Source organism: Aythya marila (assembly GCF_965140915.1).
Source record: "Aythya marila genome assembly, chromosome: 3".
NCBI lineage: Eukaryota > Metazoa > Chordata > Aves > Anseriformes > Anatidae > Aythya > Aythya marila.
Genome location: NC_139044.1, coordinates 111853896 through 111881341, shown reverse-complemented (window position 1 = coordinate 111881341; position 27446 = coordinate 111853896). Strand labels below are relative to the sequence as shown.

The window sequence follows — 27446 nt, the reverse complement described above, 5'->3', positions numbered from 1 at the left end:
CTTGGCATCTGACCAAATATCCTACAGTTACCCTGTCAATGCTAATTCATGATACAATACGTTCTGCATAGATTGGTGCAGGGAAAGAAAGATGGATCTACACTGAATAAAGTTCAGAACTTGATTAACATGGAAGACTTTGGACCCTAATTACACTCTATGCTCCGAAAGAATAGGTGCGTTTCCAGAGGGTTGGGGAAAGAATTCAGAAAATAAGATTTCCCAGAGATTATGGATCCTTTTATCACCAAATCCAGAAATTCAGTTGATAAAATTTGCCATCACACTGTTTGACCTCCTACACTTCAAGTCCAACAGGTATGTTAGAGATTTGCAAAAGCTGCCAGATTTCAAGAGCAGCTGCACTGTTTTATGACCTACTGTGTTTACAAAATCTAAAATAGACTAAGACAGAAATAATCAAACCTCATGCTTGAGAATACAAATTAATTTGAAAGGGAATTTTCCCTTTTCTCAGCTTGCTGCAAATTTGTTGAAAACACTGAGTTTTTCCCCCAAAATGTGCAGCTTCACATACAAACTACTTTGACAAGACATCACATCCAGCGTATCAATATTCTGTCTATTATATGACAAGTCCTAGACTACCAAACAACTAAATCTAAGCTTTTGGCAGTGGTAAACTTTGGAGGCAGCTGTAAAATTTACTGACAATGTAAAACCAAGTCAAGGTTTGTCTAAAACCTCCAATTCATAGCTTGATGCCAAATTAGCATAAGTGCAATATGAGTATTTAATGTAATAAAACATGAGCTGCAAGTAAGTATCTAGCCCATCCCAGGAAAAATGTGGAACCAGAAGGTATTTTAATGAAAAACTGGAAGCAAATATCACAATTTAATGTTTAAAAGCCATAAGAGTTAATTCCAGTTTGAAAGGAAATAATTTTTCAAAGTTTCGTACTCTGTTTAAAAACAGATTGAGTAAGTTTATTAAATTAGCAGACCATTGCATTTATGAAATCCATAAGTCAGATCAATGGTGCACAGTCAGCTCTAGAAAGTAATTGCTGGCTTCTCTCAAAATGGACAATCCAAAAACTTCAAGGACTAGTTTTTCCCTCCATTATTTATAACAAGGAAAACATGGTGCAATAGATTCTAATTCATAATGCCTTTTTAATGCTTTTATAGCACAACATTTGGACTCATTTCTAATCTCTGTGGATGACAGGTTGCCATTATTGAATTTCCATTAATATGAATTATAGGTACAATATATTTTACCCAATATTATCTACTCCAGGCCTAACATGATTCTACAAAAAAAAAATAAAAATAAAAATAAAAATCAGAGTCAGCAATTTTTTTCAAAAACAGAAAAATACGAACAGTCATTGGAGATTAGTCTTGCTACAACACTACGCATCTGACCTTGGCCTTACATCCATCTGACTCTACAGATCACCAGCCATAATCTACATGTCGTTAAAATGCCCGTATTTATTTAATGTCTAACTATGGCTTCCATGCTGCGAGTCAGTGCTTGCTGAGGACTGGAACTCAGGCTTCCCCTCTTCTGCCCAGCTGGAACTTGCTTGGTCATTCAGGGCAGGTAATGCAAGATGGATGGACACGAGATGAGTCCTGTCCCTCTTGTGTGTGCCTGTGGGTAGTGATGTGAGTCTGAAGAACTCACTCTTCCAAATCACAACAGCTCTAAAGGACTGGATAGATTCTAGCACATTTCAGCTCCTTTCATTTTGCTCACCAGCAGTTACCTACTGTGGATACCCCAAGAGAAAAGTCTCAATCTATCCAAATGATTTAAAACCTTCTAAACAGTAGGCATGGAAATAGCCATCCTGAGGTCAACGGGGCTGCTTGCATGCTTGAAGGCAAGCGTATACTTCATGTTTTGCTAGATGGTTGGAAGACAAAGATACAACCTGTGGCTAAAGAAATCCCCAAGCTGGAGCCTGTGGCAAGTGTGTAATGGGAAGTATACATGTACCATACTTGTACTGTAAATCTCCCACTGGATGCAGAGTATTGAACTGTATGAATGCATATTACACCTACTGTGGCTGTTCTCAAGTTTTATGGACTGAGCTAGGATTAGTAGCATAAAACATGCTTTAACGTTATCATTAATGCCAGAACGGAATGGCAGCTGCTTTGGAAGAAGTCTTTTTTAATGGTCACCAATGAACTTCACACAGGCCTTGCTGCACCAGGACAGAAAGGCAATATGACATTCCTCTTTGATTTTCAAAATATACGTAGTAATACAAAATTTGTTACATGGAATGAAGAACTTCCCAAATGTCAGGAATGACACATTCCCTGCCCTGAAGAGCTCACATTCAGAAATGTCAAGAAAACAATGCGTGAAGAAAATAACATGAGCAGATGACAGATAACAATGTTGAGCAACACCATATGCATTTTTGTACACATACTCCAAATAGGTATTTGGCAAAGTCTGCTCCTAAATACAGATGCATGCAGAAATACTCAGCCCATCTATAATCAGAGGATTAGTTTTTGCCAGCATCATGGTGGTAAATAGTTCTTTAGGAGAAATCCACATACAAAGAGGGTAAGGGGCTTGCAAACAATCTCTGGAAGCACACGCCAGGCATAGAGGATAAACAAAACATTTATCAGAAAAGCAAACAAAAAGGTAATCAAAACCGAAGTCCTTGGGATAACAGATGGCAGGATCGGGGACACAAAAAGATACATGGGTGGAAGCCGAGCAGGGGTTTGTTTGAATGCTTCTGACATTTCTTTAAATGTCAGCTCATAATTATGACGTCTTCACCACCACCTTGTAGGTATATAGCCACTTCTAGCGGAGGCCTCCCAGCTCACAGATAGCTGCACTTTAGCATTTTGAGCTATCCATCATGTTCCCACCCTTTATTCTGGTGAGAATGAACAAGCAAACACCAAACTCCCACTGAACACCTACTGCTTCAGTTTTAATTTCAAGGTTTCCTCGCTGTTCAGTTAAATCTCTGGGTATATTATACAGATTTATATGGAGTGCTACACACTGAGAAGCACTGGGAGATAAGTGGGAGAAAGGGCAATATTTAAAGAAGTTCAGAGAACCCTGCGCATACAGTGTGCTCTATAAACACTCCACCAGAGAAGGAGAAGTAGTATGGTATAATCTTTCGCATAAGTTTACATGTGTAAAACCTATGTTAATAAAATCAATCCGTGTTCACTATTTGAACACAAATCCCATTAATAATTCCATTAAGTTGCCACTTCAGTTCATTATTTTACCCGTTTGCACTTCACTATATTCACTGTCAACATCTGCTGCTTTCCCTGAGAAAGAGGGCGAACAAGGCCATGCAATTGCATTTATGTTCCACGCCATACCCTTGGTTTACTGGCGAGCGCTGCTGATATAAAGGGCATTTCACTCTCTCCTACCCAGAGACAGAATACATTGCCTTCCAACGTAACCGGCCTCCATCCCACAACTTAACATCTAACATCCATCCCCGAATTCAAATTACCTAATTATCAGAGCTACTCAGCATGCTTGTTCAATACTTACTAAGCAGGAACTTTAAAGAGAAAAGGGGAAAAAAGCAGAAGAAAAGGGGGATTGACACGTGGAGAGTAATACATATCAAACAATGTATGTTTATATTTTGAAAGTAAAAGGTTGTAGAGGTGGGGGGGAAGACCTATAGAAAAAACACCCCCCCAAAAAAACAAGCCCAAAACCCTTTGATCATGTTAAACATTCAGGGAGGCAACAGATAACATAATCACAATGCACAGCAGGGTCCTCAGTGAAGAATGGGTACATGACTCTTAAAAGGTTATTACAGCAAATTTAAGCAAACCAATTGCACAGAGACCAGAGAGGAGCTAAACAGAGGTTTTCAGGACTTCTCTTCTGATCACTGAGTCTCATTCCAGCTGACTCAATTTGATCTAACAATCAAAAAGTCAAATGATATGAAAAAAGATATTTCCTTCAGTAAATTGAAAAAGGTGGAGTAGGAGCTTATTTAGATTCGCTTCCTGCAACTGCATTTCTTTCTTTCTTTCTTTCTTTCTTTCTCCACGCAGCCAGCTCTCGTAAAAGGGATTCAGCAGTGGTACGCACATTTTCACACTGCTCCGTCTCTGTACTTTTATTCTGTCCAGGAACAGTCACCTCCAAAGGAAAAGCGAACAGTCAGGGCACTAAACACAATGAAGCAGAAACACAAAGGGAAAAAGGCTGAGAAACAGAAGCTCATTTCCAACAGCACAGAACAACTACCCCGTGTTAATAGCGTTACGTTTGACTGAACCCGACTGGCAAAACACCCCGCTATTAACCCCTGAGCTGTTCATCGAGCAGACTCGTAAACTGCTCTTCTACAAATCTGTGGTAGATTTGGCAGATTTTATGGTTGATAGGATGAGGACAGCGAGTTACCAGAGCTATTCAAGAAATAACACCACAGGTGAGTGAGGCACACCGAGCCTTGTTTCTGTAGCTTCTTCTGAGGGGATGTCTACCAAGTACAATATACGCTCATGGATTTCTGTCCAGGCTCCATCACAAACGGGCCGTTAGGCATACCCTGCAATAAATACTTTGGATAAGGTATCTGGCACTGAAAAATCTCCTCGATTGTCAGCTCTGAATGAAAATCAAGGGCAAAGCCACCCCACATGGAGACACACACATTACCCATGCTACCTCAATGCCGTTGCATGTGCGAGGGGGCATGTGCTCTATGAGAGCCACTTGGGGGAACATGGATTTTAGTTCATCTAATGAACTGCAGTGCTGAAGGAAAAGCAAAACCTCAGTCCTGGTTTCTTGCAGCAGGAGATGGGTGCATCATGAAGGCAGTTTGCAGCTCTCTGCTCATGAAATCAGGCAATTTCCGTTAATAAAAGGTATTTGAAATCCATTTTCAAAAAATCAAGATGTGTAGATAATTGTACTTCAGGCAGCTGGAAATGGAAGCATGCAGATGAAAACAGGGCAGGACAAAAGGATATAACCATACTCTTGGAATTTCCCCAGTCCTGGCAACTATCACAGGTTTATTGGACCTTCATTGGCAGAAAGCAGTATTATTTTCTATTCAATGCTGTGGTGAGAGAGAAAGAGGATAGACAGTCCAGTAAGTAAAAAATCAATTGTGCAGGTAGCGAGAGGCGTTTCTACTTCAACACTTAATGGATAATGTGATCTTTCATACCAGCCGTATGCCAACATCCATCCAGTATCTAACACAATCTCTTATTTCCAGATCCAACAGAAAGCATAAAAAATAATTCCCTGGCACCAGGAACATCTGCAGAACGTATTCTTCATTTTGATACAGGAACTGAATTTACCAGCAATAGGTGGCTGCTTTGCAAAACCATGACAAAGATTTCTGAAAAATAGCTGCAACAGCTCCCTAGAAAATATACTTCTGAACTCCCTTAGACTATATATTTCTATTTATAATGGGAGAGTGGGTTCACAAACCATTCCAGTTGCTATGACAATTACAACAGGGACAAACCACACCATCTCAGTGCACAGGTACTCTGGCTCAAAGAATAGATGAAGTGGGGATGTGACTGTACTCCTTATTGTCTGGATACAACTCAGTCAAGTATGAGACTGTAGAGTCAAGTAATGACACACTTGCCTCCAACACAAAGCCTTCCCTGTAACTAGAAAACTAAACAGGGCCAGGACCTGTTATATGGCTCTGAGGCCAAATGATATGGCCTGGCCACACTCAGAAGATTATATACTTTTACCGTGCAAAACAGGGTGGCTATATCCAAAATACTGATTGGGAACAGCTCCTGGCCCTTGCTAATCCCAAAACCATGCCTGAGAATTGTTTATGACAGGGCTGGCTGGCCCAGGCCAAAAGCAAGGCAGAGCCTGTGCTAGCAATTTAATGGTATAGATGGTCAAGTTCCAGCTCCTGGGCCCGTGCCCTGGCATTGCTCATTCAACTAGCACAGACCTTGCCAAACGCAGTTGTATTGTGAGCAGAGCTTGCTGGAAAACAGACACATAAAAAGAAGCAAGAGTATCTGACCAAATGTAAAATCTGTATGCATTTTTATCCTTTTTTTTTTTTTTTTTTTTTTTTTTTCCCCAAGTTTTACTTTCCAATCAGCCTTGTTTTCACAGAGGCCCCACATTTGCTAAAACAACAAAAGGTCAAAATAGTTGTGGTAAGAACTGAATGTGCTTCATTTTTTACCTATGATTCAGTGGTAGTTGCCAGCAAGCTATGGCGCTTCCAGTAAAGGCAGACATGCTGTGGGGAGTGTCAGAAGAATTTAAATGGGGAAAAAGGGCAAAGACATCAACAATGGACTAGGAAGACAAAAAGATAAATGAATGAAAGCTCGGACTGCTCCACAGACTTCTCAGCATTGCTTAATGTCTTTGTTTAATCTCCTAGTTGAAAGAGGTGAATGCAGTAAGACACACTGTTGAACAGCTGTGCAGTGACTGCTGTGGTTGCCTTATCTCACTTTGTTTTTGAACCACTTCCTTTATTTCACATCAAAAGAGTGACCCAAAGGTCTTTGCTGTAGAGCAAATTTGCCTCCATGCCACTGGGTCATGAGGCCACGTAAGCAAGGTTGGCTTTGCAGACTTACCATGGGGGACAAGGTAACTTCTACGACCACCTCTGCGTGGCAGCTGCCACCTCTCTGTTCTCTGAAGTAAAGTTTTTAAAGCTTTTAAGGCCTAGACCAACTTTTCTCAAAGACTTCTCTCCACAGTTTCTTGCAGGCTTCCCCTAGCTGAAAATAATAGGTTCTGTTGGAAGGCCACCGGGTACAGCTCCTGCTCAGAGCAGGCTAACACTACACTGGGTTGCTCAGGGCCTCATCCACCTGAGTTCTGCGTATTTACAGGGTATTCAGCAAGCTCTATGGGCACTGTACCACTGTTTGACTGCTCTCAGTATGAGCCATTTTTCTTTCTTTCTAACCAGAATTTCCTTTGCTGTCATGTGTGGTGCATTGCCTTTGTCTTACAGTTGCCATACAACCCTGAGAAGACTCTGGAAGTGTCTTCTCCATAACCAACAATCAGGAAGCTGAAGAGGGCAATCACACCCTCTCCGACTTCTCTTTTCCAGGCTGAACAACCCCAGCCCTCTCCACCTCCATCACGGGCTCTGCTGCCTTATTGTACGGGACACTCACCCAGCACAACATTAAAAGCAACACAGCCCACAGGGAACAGGGAAACTGAAGTGGCCAGCCTGAGTCTATCTGGATGAATTTATGAGTGTCTTGCTCTAGTCTTTTACTCCTGGTTATTTTAAAAGCCTGAGCCCTAGTCCACTCCACCCGGTTCATTTTACTGAGGGTGCTCCATATGTGCAGAGCATTGACACTGAGCTTTTGTTGCCCTGCCACTTTACAAAGCAAGCGATGATGGAAACAATGGCAATTTACACAAAAACTGAGGAATTATCTGCACAATGTAAAGATGGAAATACAGATAAATCTATTGAAAGACTTGACCATTTTTTTCTTGAGATGGCTGCAAATCCAGAGCTTAGATGACATCTGAAAAACACTGAAACGGCATTATCCTGCCCCATCCCCAAGCTAAACATTACTGTAAAGCAGGTCATACTTCTAGGCAGGCTGAGAAAACAAGGTGAACAACGGCTTTGTGTGTGGCAAACAAAGTGTCTGTAATCCGTATCTTCAAAAATGCTATACATGTGTATTCTTAAAGAAGCAGCACGACTGAGATAATTACACATGTGCACAATGACCTTAAAAGCCATCAGTTCTACACATCAGATACTTAGGTCACCTGAAAACTACCAAAAGAATTACTGCAAGCAGTGGAAAAAAAAGCATTTATCATATGGAATTTAAAACTTTATGAGCAATATCAGGATTAAATACACAATTTTTCCTCCATCATCCAACTTGACGAACTTTGCAAAGATAAATGCTAGACCTTTAGAAGCAGGGATGATAAAGATAATTAATAGAAGCTTAGAAGCAGAATAATGTTGTGAATCTATGTGGGGTGTAACTATTGCTTTGCTTTTGAGGAAAAGGAAGATAAATTATTCAGTCTTACTCCATCCCAGCATGAGGTAGGAATTCTAAAGGAAACAAGCTGTTCAGAAACAAAACCGTGATGACTATGCCAACACAGAGTTAGGCTTAGAAGACCCAAAATAAACCCAAAGTTTTAGCATTTATCAGCTGAGGAGGATTCTGGGTATTGTTTTAAAGCAAACTGACAACACCTCTGCTTTGTGAAGTATATTTAAATGAGGGTTCAGTTCTAGGACGGTGTCAGGATTGCATCATAGTATGATTTTGCTTAGAAAAGACATCTGCAGATTAGCTGGTTCAATCCTGCTCTAAACAAGGCCAACTTTGATGTAAGGTCACTGTGCCCCTGGTCATGTCGAGCAGTGAGTGAGCAGTGTACGATCCTGCAGTTGCTTTGGGCCCTTGCTCCCGTTTTGGACCCTGCATTAGGAATTATTTCTCCTTATGTGCAATCTGCATTTCCCTTGGTAGAATTTCTGCTCATTGCTGGTTTTTCTTTCATATGCAAATCTGAGAAGAACCTGGCTCATGTGTCTTTACTCTATCCCATTAGAAAGGCATATGGAGGAGTCACCCCTCCCTTCTCCCCCAAGCCTTTTCTTCTCTGTGCTCAGCAGACCCACCTCTCAGCTTCTCCTATGTCTTGTGCTCCAGTCCCCAAATCATTTTGGTGGCTCTCCATTGCACATGCTCCAGTAGGTCAGTGTCTGTCTTGCACTCGGAAGCCCCAAACTGGATGTGCTCCTTGAGATATAGTCATGGAAGTGACAGACAGGGAATGAACTTTGCTTGAACTGTTGGCCATTCTCTTGCTAATACATCCCATCATCTGGCTGGCCTCCACTGCACTGTACTAACTCATTTTAAACATGCTCTCAACTAGGTCCTTTTCTGCAAAGCTGCTTTCTACCCATTTGCTGTTCGGCTTTCACAGCTGCATGGGATTATTTCATCCCAGGTGGCAAGGCTTTGTGTTTGTCTGCTGAGCTTCATGAGGTTAATAGCAGGCCGTTTTTTCATCTTGGTCGTTTTGAACCCTCTAGCATATGTATAGCTCCATTCAATTTGTTATTTGTGTATTCATTGCAATGTCCACATAATAAATAAAGATATTAAACGCTATCAGTCCCTATACTGACTACTCATCCCAGTACCAGTGGGACTCTGAACAGTTGCCCTCTACTCTATCTGACCCTGATGGTCCAGCTAGTTATCCACGTATCTCACAGTGAACCCATGCAGTATGCATCCTTCCACATTAGTTAAAAAATACTATGGGTGACTGTCAAAATCTTGCTAAAGTTACACTAAATAAAAGAACCAGCGGTTCTTTTATTCAATCAAGGATGACTATGAGTGGCTTCAAAGTCACATCAGCTTATCTGTCACCCTCAGTACTACTTGATGCATCCTGTCTGGTCCATGGACTTGTGTATGTCCAGTTGACTTAAGCAGTCTGCAAGTCCATTGCTCATCCTTTATTCCTGTCCTCTTGCCTGTCCACTACCATGGTACTTCACTTCCCCAGACTCTGCCATCACGCACAGGGACCTGGATGAACCTTGGAGCAGATCCTGCCAGTGAAGACCACGGCAAAGGCAGCACTGACATCTCTGCTTCTTGGATGTCCATCTGGGACTAGGTCTCTTTACTCACTGAGCAGTAAACCTACATTTTCCTTTTGCTGCCAGTGTCTTTACAGACACCCTTCTCACTGTTCTTAACAGCCCCTGGCAATTTTAATTCTTGCTGAGTTTAGGTTCTCCTAATTCCAAACCTGCACAGCAAAGCAGTGTTTTTTCTAAATGCCACTCGAATAGCCTCGCCTCTCATATAAGAGAAGGCTGGGAGAGCTGGGACTCTTCAGCCTGGAGAAGGAGGTTCTGTCTGGACACCAAGAAAGCACTTCTTTACTGTATAGGTGATGGACCTCTGGTATAAGTTGCCTAGAGACATTATGGAGTCTATTGCCTCATGGGAGATCTTCAAAAGCCATCTGGATATGGTCCTGGGCAAGTAGTTTTATGTGGCCCTGCTGGAGCACACTTGGGTTTGACCAGACAAGGTCCAACCATAGGGGGTTGGACTCAGAGGCCTCCAGAGGCCCCTTGCAACCTCAGTGACTTCAACTTCTGTGATTCTCCCTGCCCCCATACACCTGCATTGCTCCTTTGAGCTCAGGCAGGATTTTCCTGCCCTCAGGCAAGGAGGCCCCCAGCTGTGCCTGCTTGGCCTCGTACACCTGGTAAAAAATTCCTGAGCCACCAGGAGGCTGTCGCTGATGAGCAACTAGATCCTTCTGGGGGCACTGCGGGGTCTTGTTGTACCACACAGCTCGTCTTACAAAGACTGGTACTTCTTAAAAAGAATATGGATTTGCAGGGGAACATGTGGTCAAATTATGCCCAGCATTGCTCTTTGGGAGTATTCCACTTGCTGGCTGACAAATGTACCTCGAAGCATTACTTCAGCGGCTTTGAATGCATGGACTTTGTACAACACATTGAGTTCCTTTGGGATGAAAGGATAACTTTAATTATATATAATATTATCATATAAACAGTATATAGTCTTAAGCATTCAAATTATACAGCCAAAAAAGCTTCTCTTTCTTGACATGTTTGTGTAACAACTTAGTGGTAGTAAATATTATTCACATGCTTTTCAGTGCTTTGTTTCGGGATTACCATAAAAGACCCGGGATCATAAACAGTAAGAAATAACGCTACAATATGAAGAATTTATTACCAGTTATTATTCATTATTTATACAGTGGGTGCATATCACTTTACACACAAACACCACTTACAGACAACATATATTTCTCAGCAGAACTTCTACAGGCTTTGTTTTCCAAAGTGAATCAGTTTGGATATGCTAAATTGTAGTGGGTAACAACCACATCTATTTCAGCTTGACAGGAGCACAGAGCAACTGAAACAGAAGAGGCAGACTGACTTCTGGGAGGATTCCAGGACAGTCAATTCCTCCAAAACAAAATAAAATGTGCATTTGGTTTGCTGAAAAGTGCCCATCTCATCCAAGAAGTGTTACAGCAGTTAACCAGCACACAGGCACTTAGTAATGCTTCAAATTCCAAGGGAAACTCACCCAAAATAACTTGGGCACTTGTAAGTTTATCCTTCTTCTACATACTGCTTTTCAACGTAATGATTGAATACTTATCTCTGTCAGAGCTGCTTCTAGAAGGAGAAACTGGAGTTGGAAAAAAGCGTGAGGAATTCCTTCCGTGGTCTCCCCTGCAGAGCTCTGCAGGCATCGACAATAAAGCCAGTGTTGTGCCCACTCACAAGATAGTGAGTCACTGCATTTCCATTTATGCAGAAGATATCTGCACCTTGTGTGCATTGTTCGGATGGGATGGCAAGCAGCTCAGCATCGCTGATGCAACGTGACTCCTGGCATTGCTTCAAGAGAAACAGCACAGGCGGCCTACGCTTCTTGCCATCGGGTCACAAGATCCTCGTGGTCCTCTTAAAGGCCTGGGCACTCTGTCAAGAGGATTTTCAGGATTGTAGAAAGGGCAGTGGTGCTGCTTTAATGTCAATTTGGAGTGTCAGCTCTGGCTGATCAGTGCTTCCTGGTATGCCCAGAGAACATCAGCCCGTGTCCAGCGTTTGCAGGTGTAACGTTGAGCAGCAAAAGGAGCCAGAGAGCAGAGGTTAATGTACTGTTTATCACTCCCTGGGCCAAATTTATTTTTATGTCCATCAGCTTCATAGACAACTGTGGTATCAAGCAAGAACTCAAGGACCAAATGACATGGAGAAGCGAAGCTTGGCTCAGTTTTCTTTTCCTTTTTCTTTTTTTTTTCTTCTTCTTTTTTTTTTTTTTTCCCCTCCCTCCCTTCCTTCCTTCCTTCCTTCCTTCCTTCCTTCCTTCCTTCCTTCCTTCCTTCCTTCCTTCCTTCCTTCCTTCCTTCCTTCCTTCCTTCCTTCCTTCCTTCCTTCTTCCCTTCCTCCCTTCCTCCCTGTTAATTCGGTTCATTTATTTTGCAAGTGAGGTCTAAACTGAAGAGTCCAAATCAACCAGCAATTTGAGGAAACCAATGCCAGCATGAAAATATGATCACTTTGGTAGTTTATTCTCCTTCTGATAGGCAGTAAAACTGTGTTTTAAAAAATGACCACCATTTTTATGTTACTGTTAACAAAAATTATGGTAGGAAGACATCCCACCCAACCGCCCCTGCAGCCTTCTGCAAACAGTTTGCATTTGGCTTCCCCGTACCACCATAGACCTTAATCCACTCATCCCCTCCCTCAAAGCTTCCTTTGACGTCGCCCTCTTCATGCAATGCCAAAATCAGAAATTACCTAGATCAGCTGTCTTGAAAATAATTTGCAGGGCCTTCCTGACCAAGTTAGTCATTGACAGCAAAAATAATAGGAAACAGCCAAATGATTCCTCATAAAATTCTTTTTGTAGCTACGTTTGACGGCGACAACAGCAGTACGTTCCTAAATGACAGCAACCAACCTTATGATTTTATGCATTTACAATGCAGATAACCTGCCCTCCTTCAGAAGTAATGCTCCTTGGACAATAAAACTTCAAGTAATCAACATCAGATCACAGGCAAGGAAGCTCACAGGCAGGATTTTCTGCCTGACAGGAGGCTGGAACAAATTTTCTAATGAAACGCACAGACATACGTATTCTGCTGAATTTTTAATGGATAATCTGCAACTAATACATATGCTAAGGATGTAATGATGAGAAAAAATAAGAAAATAAAAAGAACTGTAAATCATTTCAAAGAATCAAGCTCTTAAATCCTAGCCAACACACATTTTGCTTAGGTTACTGTTATTACTGATATTTATCCCTTTTAGAAGTCAAGATACTTTTTGATCAAAGTGCCAAAGCCTAGAAATACTCCTTTTTCTTTATCCAAAGCTGTCATGTTTGTGACCTTGTAAGTACTTGGCTATGTCAATTAGTGTTTCAAACATGCTGCCTTTCATCTTCAAATGGAACTGGGACTAGAAACTGGCCAGACCTCTTAGCTCTTTCAACAGATGATAAACACATTGCAAGTCAAAAAAATCCAAGCAGCTTTTTATGACTTCACAGATTAATTAGCATGCCAGGGCTTTCAGACCAATTTCAGTCCAATAAAGTACCCACAAAAGTTGACAAACTAAAGCCACATTTTGTACATCTTAATTTCTACACTATCAAAAATATGTAAAAATCCACATGAGAAGAAATATTAAAATAGGATGATAAGAAGATGTGACAGACCATCAGCACAATTTAAGCCCTCTCTAGGGCCACAGATCATTAGGAACAGCGTTCTACAGAGGAGCCTGAAAACTGCCCAAAGCATCTCTCCAGGCTGTTGACATGTCAGAATTAGTTCCTCTGTACCAAGACCTTTAACACGTCAGTTTTGGAACCCACCACTGCTCTCACCTTGCTCTCTTGTCCCTTGGTGGCACAGTTACCTCTCAGCTGTTGTGTCATTGTCATATTAGCTAAATACAATTAGTTTAGCAGAAGTTATCATAGAGCTCAATCTATAGACATTTTTGGTCAATTTGTAATCAGCAAAGAAATAGGTCTCTTGGGATTGAAGGGTCAAATCTCGGCATTTCTTCTTCCTGGCACATCTCTCTAAAGGGCCTCTCAGACTTTTGAGGGAATACCAGGAGGATAATACAGTAATATTTTTGGGTGCACTCTGCTGTTTTTGCCCTGGCTGGGCTGGCGCAATGGTGCACTGCTATCACCAACAGTGTGCACTTTGGGTGTCTTTCCTTGCCTGCAGACCTCTTACAAGAGGCACGGTCTGGCAGCTGCACTCCAGTCACCCCAAAAGGTAAATTACACAAATTTTATTGAACTTTCAAAGTTAGAAAACCTAGAATATGATTTGGGTGCCAGAGAAAACCCGTCCTTATCTTCTGTTACAAACCATTGTGTGTTATTTCCTCTGGGGCACTCCTCTGCTTTCCCATATTCATGTAATAATCTGTCATAATTAGAGCTTCATGTAGAAGTCTCTGCTTAGGTGGGAAAGGGCTTGCATTTCAAAGACCCTGAAAACTTCACATTACTGTATTTTAAAAATTTATTCACAGGTAAAAATACCTTCCTGGGAAAAAAAAATCAAAAAAATCAGTTGCGCTTTTTGACATCCAGGTACTGAAACCTCACTTAGCATCACAGTAATTGGCCAAAAGAATCAGACAGATCTGTAACACGGCTTTTGCCATTACTGCACTTGGTCTGGACTGCTGCATCATGTCCAGATCAAAGAATTGACAGGCTACTATCTGAAATGGTGACAAAAATATGCCAGCTATCAATACGAGCCCTCAGGGGACCGGTAGAGTAGCTTCGCACAGGGAAGCTGGAACAGCAAATCCTATATACTTCATCAGTGCATGTTTTGACTGTTTTCTAGCAACTGTTGTATTCCAATATTTATAATCTCTCTCCTTATGCAAGCCTCTTACATTTTATAATAAAAAGAGTACATAAATTTCAGTTACCGTTGCAGAGCAAATTGTTGTATGTAATTAGTCATGTACAACATAAGGCGTAACTTGAAAAACAATGCGTGTTTATTTTTCCTCTGCTTAATCAATATTTTAAATATTTGTGGAAGCCATATACCAGCTTAGCAAATCATCACCTCTGAAGTGAGAGAAAGAAAACAGACAATATAAATTCCGCGACGCACAGCAAACCGTCTGCATGTGACAGACTGCCATGGAGGGAGCTAAATTTTTTGGACCTTAAGGGAAAGAAACGTAGAACATTTTACTTCTGGGCTGTTCCACTTCATTCCTCTTTACTGTGCATTCCTCAGCCGTACTGACTTGTTTTTCCTTTACCATAAGATCTTTTTTTTCCCCTCCCCACGCATCTTTTTAATGCGATTTAGTTGCAGTGATGCACAGAGACAAAGGCAGTGGGGGCGATTTTCCCCCTGCAATCCTTTGCCTGCCTTGCCAGAGAGGTGAATAAATGCTTTAGCATCTCTGTCTTCTCTCCCACATCAGAACAGCGGCTAACCACAGTGGGATCAAAACTATGGCAGCAATACCACGCGTGCCTTAAATGGCATGAGAGTGCCGTAAGTACAGGAGGCCAGCATCACATCTCAGTTATGCTATTTAAAGACTTAAGACTATATAGTTATCCCTGAGCTCGGCTGGAGAAAATCTTATCAAAACTGAAGACTGGCATTTTTATAAGATTTGTCATAGGTTTAACCTTGAGAATAACAAATCATTAAGTGTGTGGAGGCTTAAGAATCAATTTATGTTCCAAGCAAAGGGTTTTTAAAATTAAGGTTGAAAAAAAAATTAGATCTCGCCTGGTGTTGCACAGATTCTGTTGATGTATCAATCTTTTCAGGCATTTAAAAATAATATAGAGATGATAAAAGTAAATGTTCTATAACCAAAAAATCTCTTGGTAATAAAATTTCAAATTACAGCCCATGACAACACTTCTAAATTGAAGCTGTGATACAGGAGCTTTGATGGAGAAAATTGTACAAGTAACTCGCAAAGTAATTCGGAAAAGCAACAAAGAATGAAGATGCTGAGATGAACGGAAAACATAGCTGGAATGGTGTGCAGCATCCTTAAATGAATTGTAGAGTGTTTTGTTGCCAATATCTTAAGCAGTGCTGCAGTCTTATATGGATTTCTTTGATAGCTTCCTTCTACCCACAAATAACCTCACTGCAGGAAAACAAACAAACAAACAAACAAACAAACAAACAAAAAAACCTGGGAAAACCACAACACAGGGACAAACCCAAACCTGAAGTCCATCGTCATATGTGACAGGGCTCAGGGTACTAAGGACTGATGCAAAGGCAGCAGTTTAATGGCAGGAAATTCTGCATTTCTCCTACTGGCTGCTTCAGGCATTCGAGGAGCTGAGGCAGATCTGCAGTGAAGGGCTCGTCTCGTTAAACTGCGCTGACCCCTGGGTGCCCGTCAGTGGCTTTCCGCACAGCACCAAGGAGGAAAAGCCAAGCTGAGTTAAAAGAGCTGGAACTTTGCCCATGGTGGCACAGAATGAGCAGAAAAAATGACGGTCAAAACCTCCCAGTGTCTCAGTTTCCCTGATGGGAAGTGCAGCATTGAACTCTTCGTATGTTGTTGAGGTTTAAATACTTTTTCTCACCTCTCCTGGCAGCCTCCAGTGAAATAGGTTACAGCAGTGCAAAGTATCATTTTTATTTTGCTCAGCAAAAATTAAGGCTTACGAAAATACAGATATTTCTTTTTGTTTAAATAACTCAGACCAAACATCCGTAAGTACTTAAACGTGGCAGATCCACTAAGTGTGATTTGTACCAAAGCATCTGTGGTAAGAAGGTTACAGGTACGCTTTGAGAATAAATTTCAAAGGTCTGCAAAGTATAATTAGTTCTAAAGTTCTCCTACACATTAATAATTAGTAATAAAATCCTTCTAAAGCCCTCCACAGAAAGACGTAAAAAGCTCTTCCAGAAGCATAAAAACAGAGACGAAGCCCAACCCCCTCATCATTGGCATTACACATATCTTAAGCTTCCTTCTGAAGACAGTTTCACCTCTCTCCAACAGTTAATTTGATCAATTTTTTCTCTCCCTTCCAACGCTTTTTCCATTCATATCTCATAACTCGGGGTGAAGTCTTTAATCTTACATACATTTCCATGATAATTTAAAGACCAAATGGTTCAGCCAGATTAGATAGTCTAGTGGTCCTTAAAGCTATTTATCTATAAATTCCCAGAGCAATTCCATCACCAACACAGGCAGCTTCGCAGTCCAGTCGGAGAGAAAAGAAGGCTTTTCCTCCTTTCTGAATTTGTCATTTTAGGATTCAGTCCATCAGGAGGTGAAGGGCAGGAATACCACCAATGCCTGCCAATAGAGGTATCAGTAGACAGGGCTCTTGTCAAAATGACTTCCCTTCAGTTTTTGACAAGATCATGACTCTGCTTGATAGCAACTAATGGAGGATGATGGCATGTTATATGTATTTTTAATAACTATTGACTTAGCACTGTGCAATGTTTTGGATTAAAGACTTTGCAATTGACAGCAGTAGTGGTCAATGAGTTAAGAACTGGTAAACTGATGTATTTTTTTTTCTAAGATTTTACCTCCCAACGGGAAATGTTTCAACACGAGACAATAACTGCTGATACTAAGCCAAATGGTATTCAACTTTGCAACCAAGATCCGGAAGTAAATTGGCATAACACTGATAAATTTGTGGGTAGTAGAAATATTAAAGGGGTGGAAAGTAAGGAGAACAACGCTTTTGCGTGAAATGATGAGTTTTCATGCAACAAATGGTGAAGTTATACATGTAGGAAAAGGAAGAACACATGACTGTACCCACAACTGCAGTTACTCTGGAAGCAGTGTAAGGACCCAAGTGAAAAATGCTATGTGTGCATCTAGCACCTTGGTGAAAAAGCCTGGAACAATTATTATTAGCTCTGTATGCATGGGAACAGAGGAAGGGAGTGGTTTTATCTCTATATGAGGGAAGAGTGAGTATGATGCTGAAATGTTGCGTATGGTTTTGGTATCCAGATTTTCAAAGGCGGATGAAGAATTGGAGGGGATGTAAAAGATACAGAGTCGCTTTGGAGGCTACTGAAACTGGTACACTGCAGGAAACTAGAGGAATCAAGGATCAAAGTCTGAAGCCAGACTAAATGATTTATTAAAAAATGAATCAAGTTGTAACTGGGAAGATAATGAAACAGCAGGAATACAAAACAAAAGGTTGGGCCTTTGTGCTTTTTGAGTTATTCAAACCAGCTCAGGAGATGCACTAAAGTCAAAGCTGGTAACTGGAGGAAGCAGAGAGGCCTCTCTGTCCTCAGGCTGGAGGAATATCACTGGCTGTACCCATATCCTTAGACTATCACAGAAGAGGAAAGTTCCAACTAAGCTATCAAATATCCTGCTTCCAACCACAAAACAGAACCGAGAAATTAATCTTAAGATGCCACTGGCCCTCTGTGACCTGGTACCCCATAAACACGTTAACAAGAAGGCTCCAGATGGTAGACTGAGCTCTCCCCAGCTCAAGACGATTTGGCACATTCCTATTTTTTTAAATAAACCAAGCAACCGCATTACTCTCCCAACTTGTGATTTCCTCTTTATACAGACCTCGTTTTTTATGGTTAACCATTAGCTGGATTCTTCAAGAGAAAGGCATTGGCTGGGGACACCGCTAACCACAAGTGCTAACCTCGGCTGTGTGTCAGGGAGAGAGATGGAGTCAGGTGGGGTGAGCATCAGTATGTACGAGCACCTGATATTTTTTTCCTGACACTGTTCCACATCATTAGTTGGAATCTCGCTATACACTATACCCTTACATCTCTGTTGATCCTCCCTCCCTTCTCTTTAAAAGTCTTTTTCTTTCAGTACATGCCATTTTGAATTTCCAGAGCTGCTCAGCTGATTCTCGGCAGAAGAGGCTGGGGCAAGGACGGTAGGCATTTTTGCACATTAATTTTATGGGAGATTACACAGCTGATTAACAGTTCTCTGAACAAAAAGTGTCCCATGCTACCTCCATTCTTGCCTGTTTATTGCTTTTGATCTATTCATGCCAAAACATTCGTACTAATGAAAGTAATCAGAAAATTGCCTAATAAGGTAATTTAGAAAACAGTTCACATTGAACATATGATCAAAAGGCATTTAACTTGCAGTTCCTGCCTCCTCTTCCCCAGTAAACACATGGTTTACTGGCACTGCTGTGCTTCAAAATGGTTTTGAACATCTGGGAGAAGGGCTGATCAGCTTCAGACAATAGTTGGACTCTGAGCAGACCCAGGAACAAAGGTCATGATAAATGAAATGACTGCTTTGGCTCCAAAATTGCCTCAATCTTCTCCAGAAAAAGCATGATTGAAATGCGTCTATCTGTGGATAGCATCTGGAGCACTCTAAGTATGTTTTGATCAGATTGGCTTCTTTCAAATGAAAATTATTTGAAGACACCATGGAAAATTTTTAAAACCAAATACACTGTAAACTTTAGCCTAATGTTTCCTTCTGCAGCATTGACCTTGTTTTTCTACAGTGCGAAGAAAAAAAAATCAATATAATAATGGTACTGCAGTAAAATTTCAGCTTGCTCTTGGCTTTAAATAACTTTATTGTCTCCTTTCCCCTGTCTGTGTCTCCTGCATTTGGCACTTGCAGTTATTAAAATGAAACCAAGTTGAAAGAAAATGTTAAATATCATAAAAAGAAAACCAGCAGTGCTTCTGGCTCACTTTGCTAATGCTGTGGTCACCTTTACAATTTGCCAGGGTTTTCTATTCCCCAGCTGTTCTACCTGAATTTGCATGCAGAAAGAAACCCTAAGTTTCTAACTGAAATAACAACTTGTTCTTTGCAGATTTAAAAGAGCTAAATGTTTGTGGTGGCTTAAAAAAAAAAAAAAAAAAAAAAAAAAAAGAGAGAGGGAAGAAGAAAAGAAGAAGAAGAAAAAATAAAAAGCTGTCCCCTCTCCCCAGTTATATATTAGAACAAAACGCCTCAATGATTTACTAGTGATTTCAATTCTTAGCTGCTTAACATTTTTTTTCCTTCTTAGTGTGCATTTCTGTACAAAAGAGAGAGCCTGGTTTTAACAGTCCCACTGTTACACTCTAATCTGCACTAAGAATGAGGCTTTGTAAACCTCATATGAAAGTACCAACTAAAGAAAAGAAAAAGACACCATTTGGCCAAAATTATGCCCTTTGCCCATTTTCTGCACCTTCTGGATGAAAACCACATCCACCTGTTGTCAACCACAGCCCTGCCTTGGTAACCAGACAACGAGGGCATTCTCAAAAGCAAAAATGGGAACCACAGGCTCCAGGAAAAGCGATGGAGAGCCCAAATGTAGGCACTGCTAGAAGAAAAGGGGAGTTTGCTCTGCTCAGCCCTGGGCCTCTCAGGAACATGAAAACCCTAAGTCTCAGAGCAAAGATGTCCTGTTCAAGTGCGTGCACAATGCACAAAATGATAAAAAGGCAGAGACTGCCCAGGAAAACATTTTCTCCTGTTCTTTGCTGTGCTGCAAACGCAGATTTTGCAAAGGGACGGATGATGCTCCACCTCTAACATCCCCTCAAGACATCATCCCCAGAAAAAAAATAAATAAATAAAATAAATAAGGAATATATAAAAAAGCTAAATTCTTACTTTGGTCGTCGAAGCTGGAGACGAGTTGGCCACCAGGCTCGTGATCACGTCGCTGTTGCCCGTGGTGCAGGCGGCGGTGGCTGGGGTGGGGAGCCGGGAGGGGACGATGGGCAGGGGCAGCAGCCCAGGGCGGTTGGTGCTGGTGGTGCTGGCGGCGCTGCTGCAGTTGGTGCTGCCGACGTGGTTGCCGTTGGAGCTCCAGTCCCGGCGATCCCACCCGGCCCGATAATCTCTTTCAAACCGGCTGTGGTGCCGTGACATCTCGGTGGAGGGCGGCTGCTTCTCAAAGGGAACTCGAGAGCGTGCCTGAAAGATTGAAAAGCAAACAGGTGTTGGGAGTGAGGTCCCTGCAGTGTGCCCGTGCTCTGCAGTCACCAGGACAAGCTCCTGCCAAGCCTCCTCTGTGTTAGGAGAGCATTGTTACACTCCTATTCTGAGCTGAACGTCGGGAGGAAGAGAGCAGTGTTGTTGTAAATGTTAATCAAGAACAGAAGTTGGAGAGTTTGAACAACTACAAGCATGTGGTGGAGAGACCCGTGCCTCGGACCCGAGGAAACACCATCTGCCCAAACTCTCCAGCAGAATAACAAGTAACAGCACACAAATCACGGGACGCTGAGCTAGAAGAAAATCATCCTTCAAATCTTCTGATAGCAGGAAAATGTTTCCAACAGCTCCATCTTGCAGTTTTCTCAACAGTCTTCAGATCATCACTATGACTTCTCTGCACTTGACGTGCGACCAAATAATCCTAAAGACCAGAGGGAGAAAAATCTGCCTGCTGGAGCTATTCATTACCTCTCTGTTTTTAAAGCTGAGTACTGCTTTGCACTCTCCCCTACCCTCCTTTTCACCCGACCTCCTCCCACGGGAGGAACATTTCACCCCGAGGACGCCCGAGCTTTCCCTAGAGCTTCTGTTCTCCAGGGCCCGCCAGCATTTTCTGTCTCCTCCCGTGCTTTTGGCTAGACGTAAAACACTTAATGTAGCCAAGATGATCAAATGACCAAATCACTTTGTGTGAGCATCCTGTCCTTATCATTAGTTACCTCCTCAGTCTTTGTTATCCACAGATTTTATCAGCCAGGAGCAAGACGGCTGAACACAACGCTGGGACTTGAGACTCCCAACATCTAATCCTAGTTTTGATAATTATATCTTACATAGCCTACAGCAGTTATTTAAGTCTTCCTGCTGAGGTTTCCTAACCTGCAAAATGGTGGCAATAATGCTATTTTCCCAGCAGAGGTCTGAGTAACTGAGAGTTTACAGCATTTTGAATTGAAGAACAGTATAAATACATGCTAAATATATTTATTCCCATAAATAAATAATGAGTATCTAGGTCACTGCAGCATCTGATTTATTTTATTTGCATCACACGATCCAATAAATTGTTTGTAATAATAACAACAGGTCAGCTGAAGCAATTTTGTTTCACAAATTCTTAGATACAAAAATGGACAGTAAAAATATCTGCTAGGATGGAAGCTAAAACAAAACTCACCCAGAAACTTAGAGATAACAAAATGCTTCAGAGAGCTATTATTTAGAAGTGGTATAAACCAGTGTGCCTATCAACATTTTTGGTAGTTATTCACCCAGTAGAACTAAAAAAAAAAAAAGCAAACAAAAACAACTACTACGACTAAATGCAGTGTACTAAAGGCTCATGTGCTTCACCAAGGAACTACTGGCTTGAGAGGAAAAAAACTCTTCCTCAGTTAAAAAATGAATGATATAAATATGTATTAGAAAACAGCAACAACAAAAAAATCCCTACCACAATCATCTTCCAACACAGATCTCCCAAGAACCTGCATTGGCAATGGTGATGATGCCACCCTGCTCCAGCAGTGCTGTGGATGTTGACCACAAAATCAGCACTCCTGGTAATCCAACAGAACCAGTTGTTTTTTCTCTGGTAGGATTTGATGCAAGATTTGACTTTATGACTTGGAGGTTGAGGGATTCAAAAATTCCCCTTTCTCCTGTTTTTGTGGCTTTCTGATACTTTAAATCAGAAAGGTCATTTGGGGTTTTCCACAGGACCGTATGGACATGATAGACAGACACAAAACATGGTAAAAACCAGAGGCACAAGTGCTGTGATAGATGCAGTAGTGAAAACAGAAACTTTTGTTTCAGGAGCAGCAAAGAAAGCAAGTTTTTCCTCTCGTGTCAAGCATCTCAGAATAAAATCTGTACCTAAAGATAGCATCTTTAAAGGTTAAAAATTCCACAGGCATAAACCTCCTTCCTTTAGTTTTATAAACCTTTTGCAAAGCCAGGCAAAAAGGGAGACTGTAAACTGCAAGCTGCAATTTCACAATAGCCTTTATTATTCCCTGCTTTGGAAGTTTCTTCTCATATCTTATATCCCCCAGTGCAGGAAGCGATCTTTTTTGACTGTTTGGAAGGTGGCTGTCAATTGAATGCCCTTCTCCTTCTGTGCTCGAGGATCTCCATTAGCTGTATTAGTGTACTTCTTGACAAGGGAACGAGAGAGAACCAAATCACATATCCCCCACCCACCCACACACTTGAGTATATCTGACATTTAATTCAGCGGAGAGCAGAGCACACATGCACACAAGTCAATAGCTAGCAGTTTTTGCCACACGATCCAAGACACCATGCCCCCAGCAATTCTACTATCAGATGAGACTGACAGGCAATTACGTCAATAACAAGGAGGAAAAAAGCCTGTGACTAAGCCGTGCATTAAGAAGTTTACTTAAAACCCACCGCCCTCTTCACAAGCAAGTTCTCCTCTTTGTCCAGTCACCGCCTTTTATTCTATTTACAATAAAAACTAAAAGCAAGAGCTGGAAATGCACTGCGTTAAATATACATCGCTTGTTTCAAGCATGTTGGTTTTGGCTGGATGCAAAGATATTTGACAGCAAGAAGACGTGCAGAAAAACTGGAGGGGATAACTATCTAATAAATGGGTATTCAACTGCTAGTGCTTGTTATTAATTGCTTAAAATTAGAAACAATATAAAATGTTCTCATAAATAGCTGCTGGGTGAGGTAAGAAATGGTCTGGGCTAGCTCTTAAATGTATTTTTGGATCCAGAGTTTATGCTTTGTCTAGTCTATCTTTGTCAAGGATCATAATCATAATAATAATGCTTAAAACATATTTTGTACTCAGAAGAAAAACTTCTCCGACAAACCGTGTCCGGAGCCAAGCTCAATCATCACATTCCTCCACAGAGAGCTCGACACGGGACAGCAGCATAAACCATCCTGAGGAACGGCCCTGAAGGAGGCCAGAGCAAAAACCACACACGAACAGCGAGGACAGCAGTCACTAATCACAGGCATACAAGTATTTCCACCTTAACGCAGCTGTTGGCTGTTCCAAAGTCAGAGATTCACAGAACCATAGGATATCCCGAGCTGGAAGGGACCCACAAGGATCATCGGGTCCAGCTTCTGGCTCCACAAAGGACCACCCAAAACCAGACCCTACGTCTGAGAGTGTTGTCCCAACCGTTCTTGAACTCCGGCAGCTCGGTGCTGTGACCACTGCCCTGGGGACCTGTCCCAATGCCCGACCACCTCTGGGTGCAGAACCTTTCCCTCACACCCAGCCTGACCCTACCCTGTCCAAGCTTTGTATCCAATTTTAGGCTAAATTTTCCATGGATTGTTTTAGATTTTTTTTTTTTTTAAGAATAAGGGAAAACCAAACCAAACCAAACAGAAAACCACACCTTTCCACTGGGGAGAAAGGGAGAAGAAAGATACTAATGCTTATAAATACCAGTATCAACACCCACAAATAATTCATTGTTTTTCCCTTTTTAAGGGATTTTTTTTCTCACAATTCATATGTATGCACACGTATTTTTCTTTTCTAGGCCCTTCAATTTTAGCTTTAAATCCCCCTGAGCACCACAAAGGTATAAAAAAAAGAAGGTTTTCACCTCATTTTTCAGACTTGGGGAACTCCCAGCACTGCCCACAATACACTTGCTGCCCCAGCTAATTATAATCTATCAACTTCTGTTTTGGAGCCTATCAACTATCAACTATCTATCAACTGTTTTTTTTTTTCTTTTTTTTTTTTTTTTTTCTTCTGCTAGCACAAAGCTCCCCACTGCCTTGTCCAGAAGTCATTTCTCAAGGAGATGAGCTTAAAGCCATCTCAGATACGTCCACCATGGCTCCAGATACCACAAAACCACAAGGTAGTCATGCCTGGCAATAGAAAGAACGTAGGATTTGCATATATCAGAAGTCCATGAGGAGGGCTATTGCATGCTGTTACTGCTGAAAATCACCTGTACAGCTAATTCAGCTGACAAACTATCTAGTGAAGGTGGTGAAGTCAATGAGACAGGCCTTCCCCCACGCTCTACCAAGAAGGAATCGCCGGAGTAGCCAGGTGTCTTTAATCTCGACGAGAGAGGAAATGTGTGTTCCTGTTTGTCACACAGAATCAAAGGATTTCACTGTGCAGCCAAAAGGAACAAAAATGCTCTTGGAGGGGGAAAAACACCCTTACCAAACTAAAGAGGGAGGAGAGAAAAGAGAGAAACCCATAGCCGTAACTGGATGAACTGATAAATTTGAAGCAAAAAGGAGATCAAAATGGCATTAAGGGGAGAGCTGCGGAAAAGGCTATAAGCTACAGAAGAGAGATCGAGCAAGCAGGCGGAAATAAGAAGCCCACGACAAATCTGAAATGAGATTTAGTGATATGGGAAAGCAAACAAAATGCCTGCCCTGGTCCCTGAAGATCACCATCGATGCGTAGGTGTAGCAAGGACTGAACTATGCCAAGCGTTGAGAGCCCACTGATTTCAGAGAACGGCCCTGCAAAGTTCCCTGGAGCCAGGCAAGACATGAACCTGACCCTTTCCTCTGTAATTTACTTTCACTGCAAGACAGGCCTGGGAAGGTTGACTAGGGAAGAAGGTAGGAGAGCAATGAAACAGGACTGACTGCCCTGCTGAGAAATGTGGCAGGTGTCTGTCCTGGCTCCCTGTGGCCAAAATACGCGGTGCAGCGGGTGAGAAAGGCCAAAAAAAAGAAATGACTTTAAATCTCCTCTTGAAGGAAGGTAAAATGTGAATCAGTTCTCTGCTAGTGAAAACCACACATTTTTGAAATTTCTCATACAAACAACTTGCCCAACAATAAAATTTGAGATTTATTTTTTTTTCTGCAGAACAGGAGCATCATCAGGTCTATAACATGGGGCACCTACACGTACAACTGTATTCAACCTCCAAATTTACCCCAAGCCCTTTGGCAATTCAGAAGCCCTCCTGCCTTCTCAGCTGAAAACCGCCCTCATGCTGGTGCTCATTTTTCACCACGTCTCTTCTGCCAGCTCGTTTGTGCCGTGTTTCCGCAGCTTCCACATCTGTACACAGAGGCAAGAAAAAGACCAGAGGCATTTGAGATAGCGGCGTGCTAACTACAGGCCTCTTACCAGGTTCAAACAGATCATTGCTGCAGATTTATTAAACCTAAGTGATTAACATTTCATTTTATGCTCAATACATTTAAACACAGCCCTTCTTCCCCCGAGCCCAAAGCACTCACTGTTCTGCAGAAAAAATGTTTCCTATTCATGTTCCTCTAAATGACAGTCCGGCTTGAGCCTTAGAGCAGCTTTTTTCCCTGCTCTCCACGCTTATCTAGTCAAGGTCTCCTTAAAATGCCTGTCCTCACAGATATAAATACAAGGAAAAACAGGCTTTCAGCCAGTCTGAAGCACGAGAAACAGATTTCTTAGACTATTAGTCAACTTCATTAAGTGACTTCAAAAATAAAGGTCAGCCTTTTAATTTAAATTTTTTCCTGGGTAAGCATTTGTTTCTAAATTTACCTTTTACATAATAACATTGGAGAAATATGATCGGCAAGAGAGGTTGGGAGACAGCACAGCGGAAGTAGGTATGCAGTCATTAGAGAGACGGAAGAAAAGAAGAAAGAAAGAGTTTGAAACATTAAAATAAGCAGCTAAATAGCCTTACGAGTTTTCAGACTGGCTGAACAGAAGCACAGATAAAATAGGTTATTAGAGAGCTTAAAAAGCAGTTAAGTGCATGCAAAGCATAAGTATTTTATGAGATTTACAGAAAAAAATATGAAGAAGAAGAGAGAGATTTGCTGTAATCAGATCTAGCATGAAGGACTGTAACTGATACAGAAGAAGATGTCTAAGTACCTAACCTCGAATGATTTCAGATATATGCTGCAGGGGAACTGTTACTGGATGCAGTTTTATCAGTGCATACCAACACAACAAACCCTTCCCGAGGCACAGGGGGGTAAGGACATTAATTTATGTATACAGCACCAAATCTCATCGAAATGTATAAATTCTGGGCATCATTTAATTGCAAGCACACACATGCACACACTTTGCACACAAGAAAATGTGGCTTTAAAAAAAATATTTCAAATAAAATAGTAGCCCTATCAACCAGTAACAAACTAGTCAACCTCGCAGCTTTGGGAGCTAGTCTTTACTTCAGAAGCGTGACAAACAAAATGTTTAATTTCAGCTCAACATTATTTATAACCTACGAAGACTCTCTTAGATAGATATGGAATCATTGTTAGAAGCCTACAAGGATCTGACTACTCCATTTTTACAATTTTTACTTAACTTCTTTTTTTTCCATTTGGGTAACTTCATTGAAAGACTTCTTTGTTAGACTAAGGCAGTAGGAATCCAATCAAGAGATTCTGTAAAGCTGAACTACAAGCAGCTGTGTAGAAAGATAAGACCCAGAAATATTTGAGGGGCAAGGAAACAACTTTATTATCAAGCAAGGTCTACTTTTGTAAACCCCTGATTTAGTCTTGTAAACAGTTGTAAAGCTCTTGTAAAATCCAAGACAAGGCAGAGAGGCTTGAGCTGCTTTGCTACAATCAGATCTTTAAAAAAAAAAAAAAAAAAGGAAAAAAAAGTCCTAACACTGTAAGTGATAAAGGAGCACAAGATTTAAGAGATTATATAGGACTTAATTTTCCAAATATATGTTGGAAGAGACCATGCTTTGGGACATATTAAAAAAAATCAGAGCTGCAAATACAACTCTCTTCCCATGACAGAGTCCACTCTGCAAAACACATAATTTAGATCTTTCCTTCCCTGTTTCAAAATATTGTAGAAAAGTGTGTATATGCTTGAGTTTTTAAGATAGAT

General features: G+C 41.4%; 1 protein-coding gene across 4 annotated transcripts in view; it reads right to left on the bottom strand.

Moving 5' to 3' along the window:
* Positions 1–27446, bottom strand: part of KLHL29 (kelch like family member 29) — a 388888-nt gene that overhangs the window by 224685 nt on the left and 136757 nt on the right. For all 4 annotated transcript variants that reach the window (XM_082755983.1, XM_082755984.1, XM_082755982.1 and 1 more), the window contains one exon: positions 20267–20572. In XM_082755983.1, coding sequence (XP_082612109.1) covers positions 20267–20527 — 261 coding nt within the window. In that variant the 5' untranslated portion in view covers positions 20528–20572. The remainder of the gene's footprint in view (positions 1–20266; positions 20573–27446) is intronic.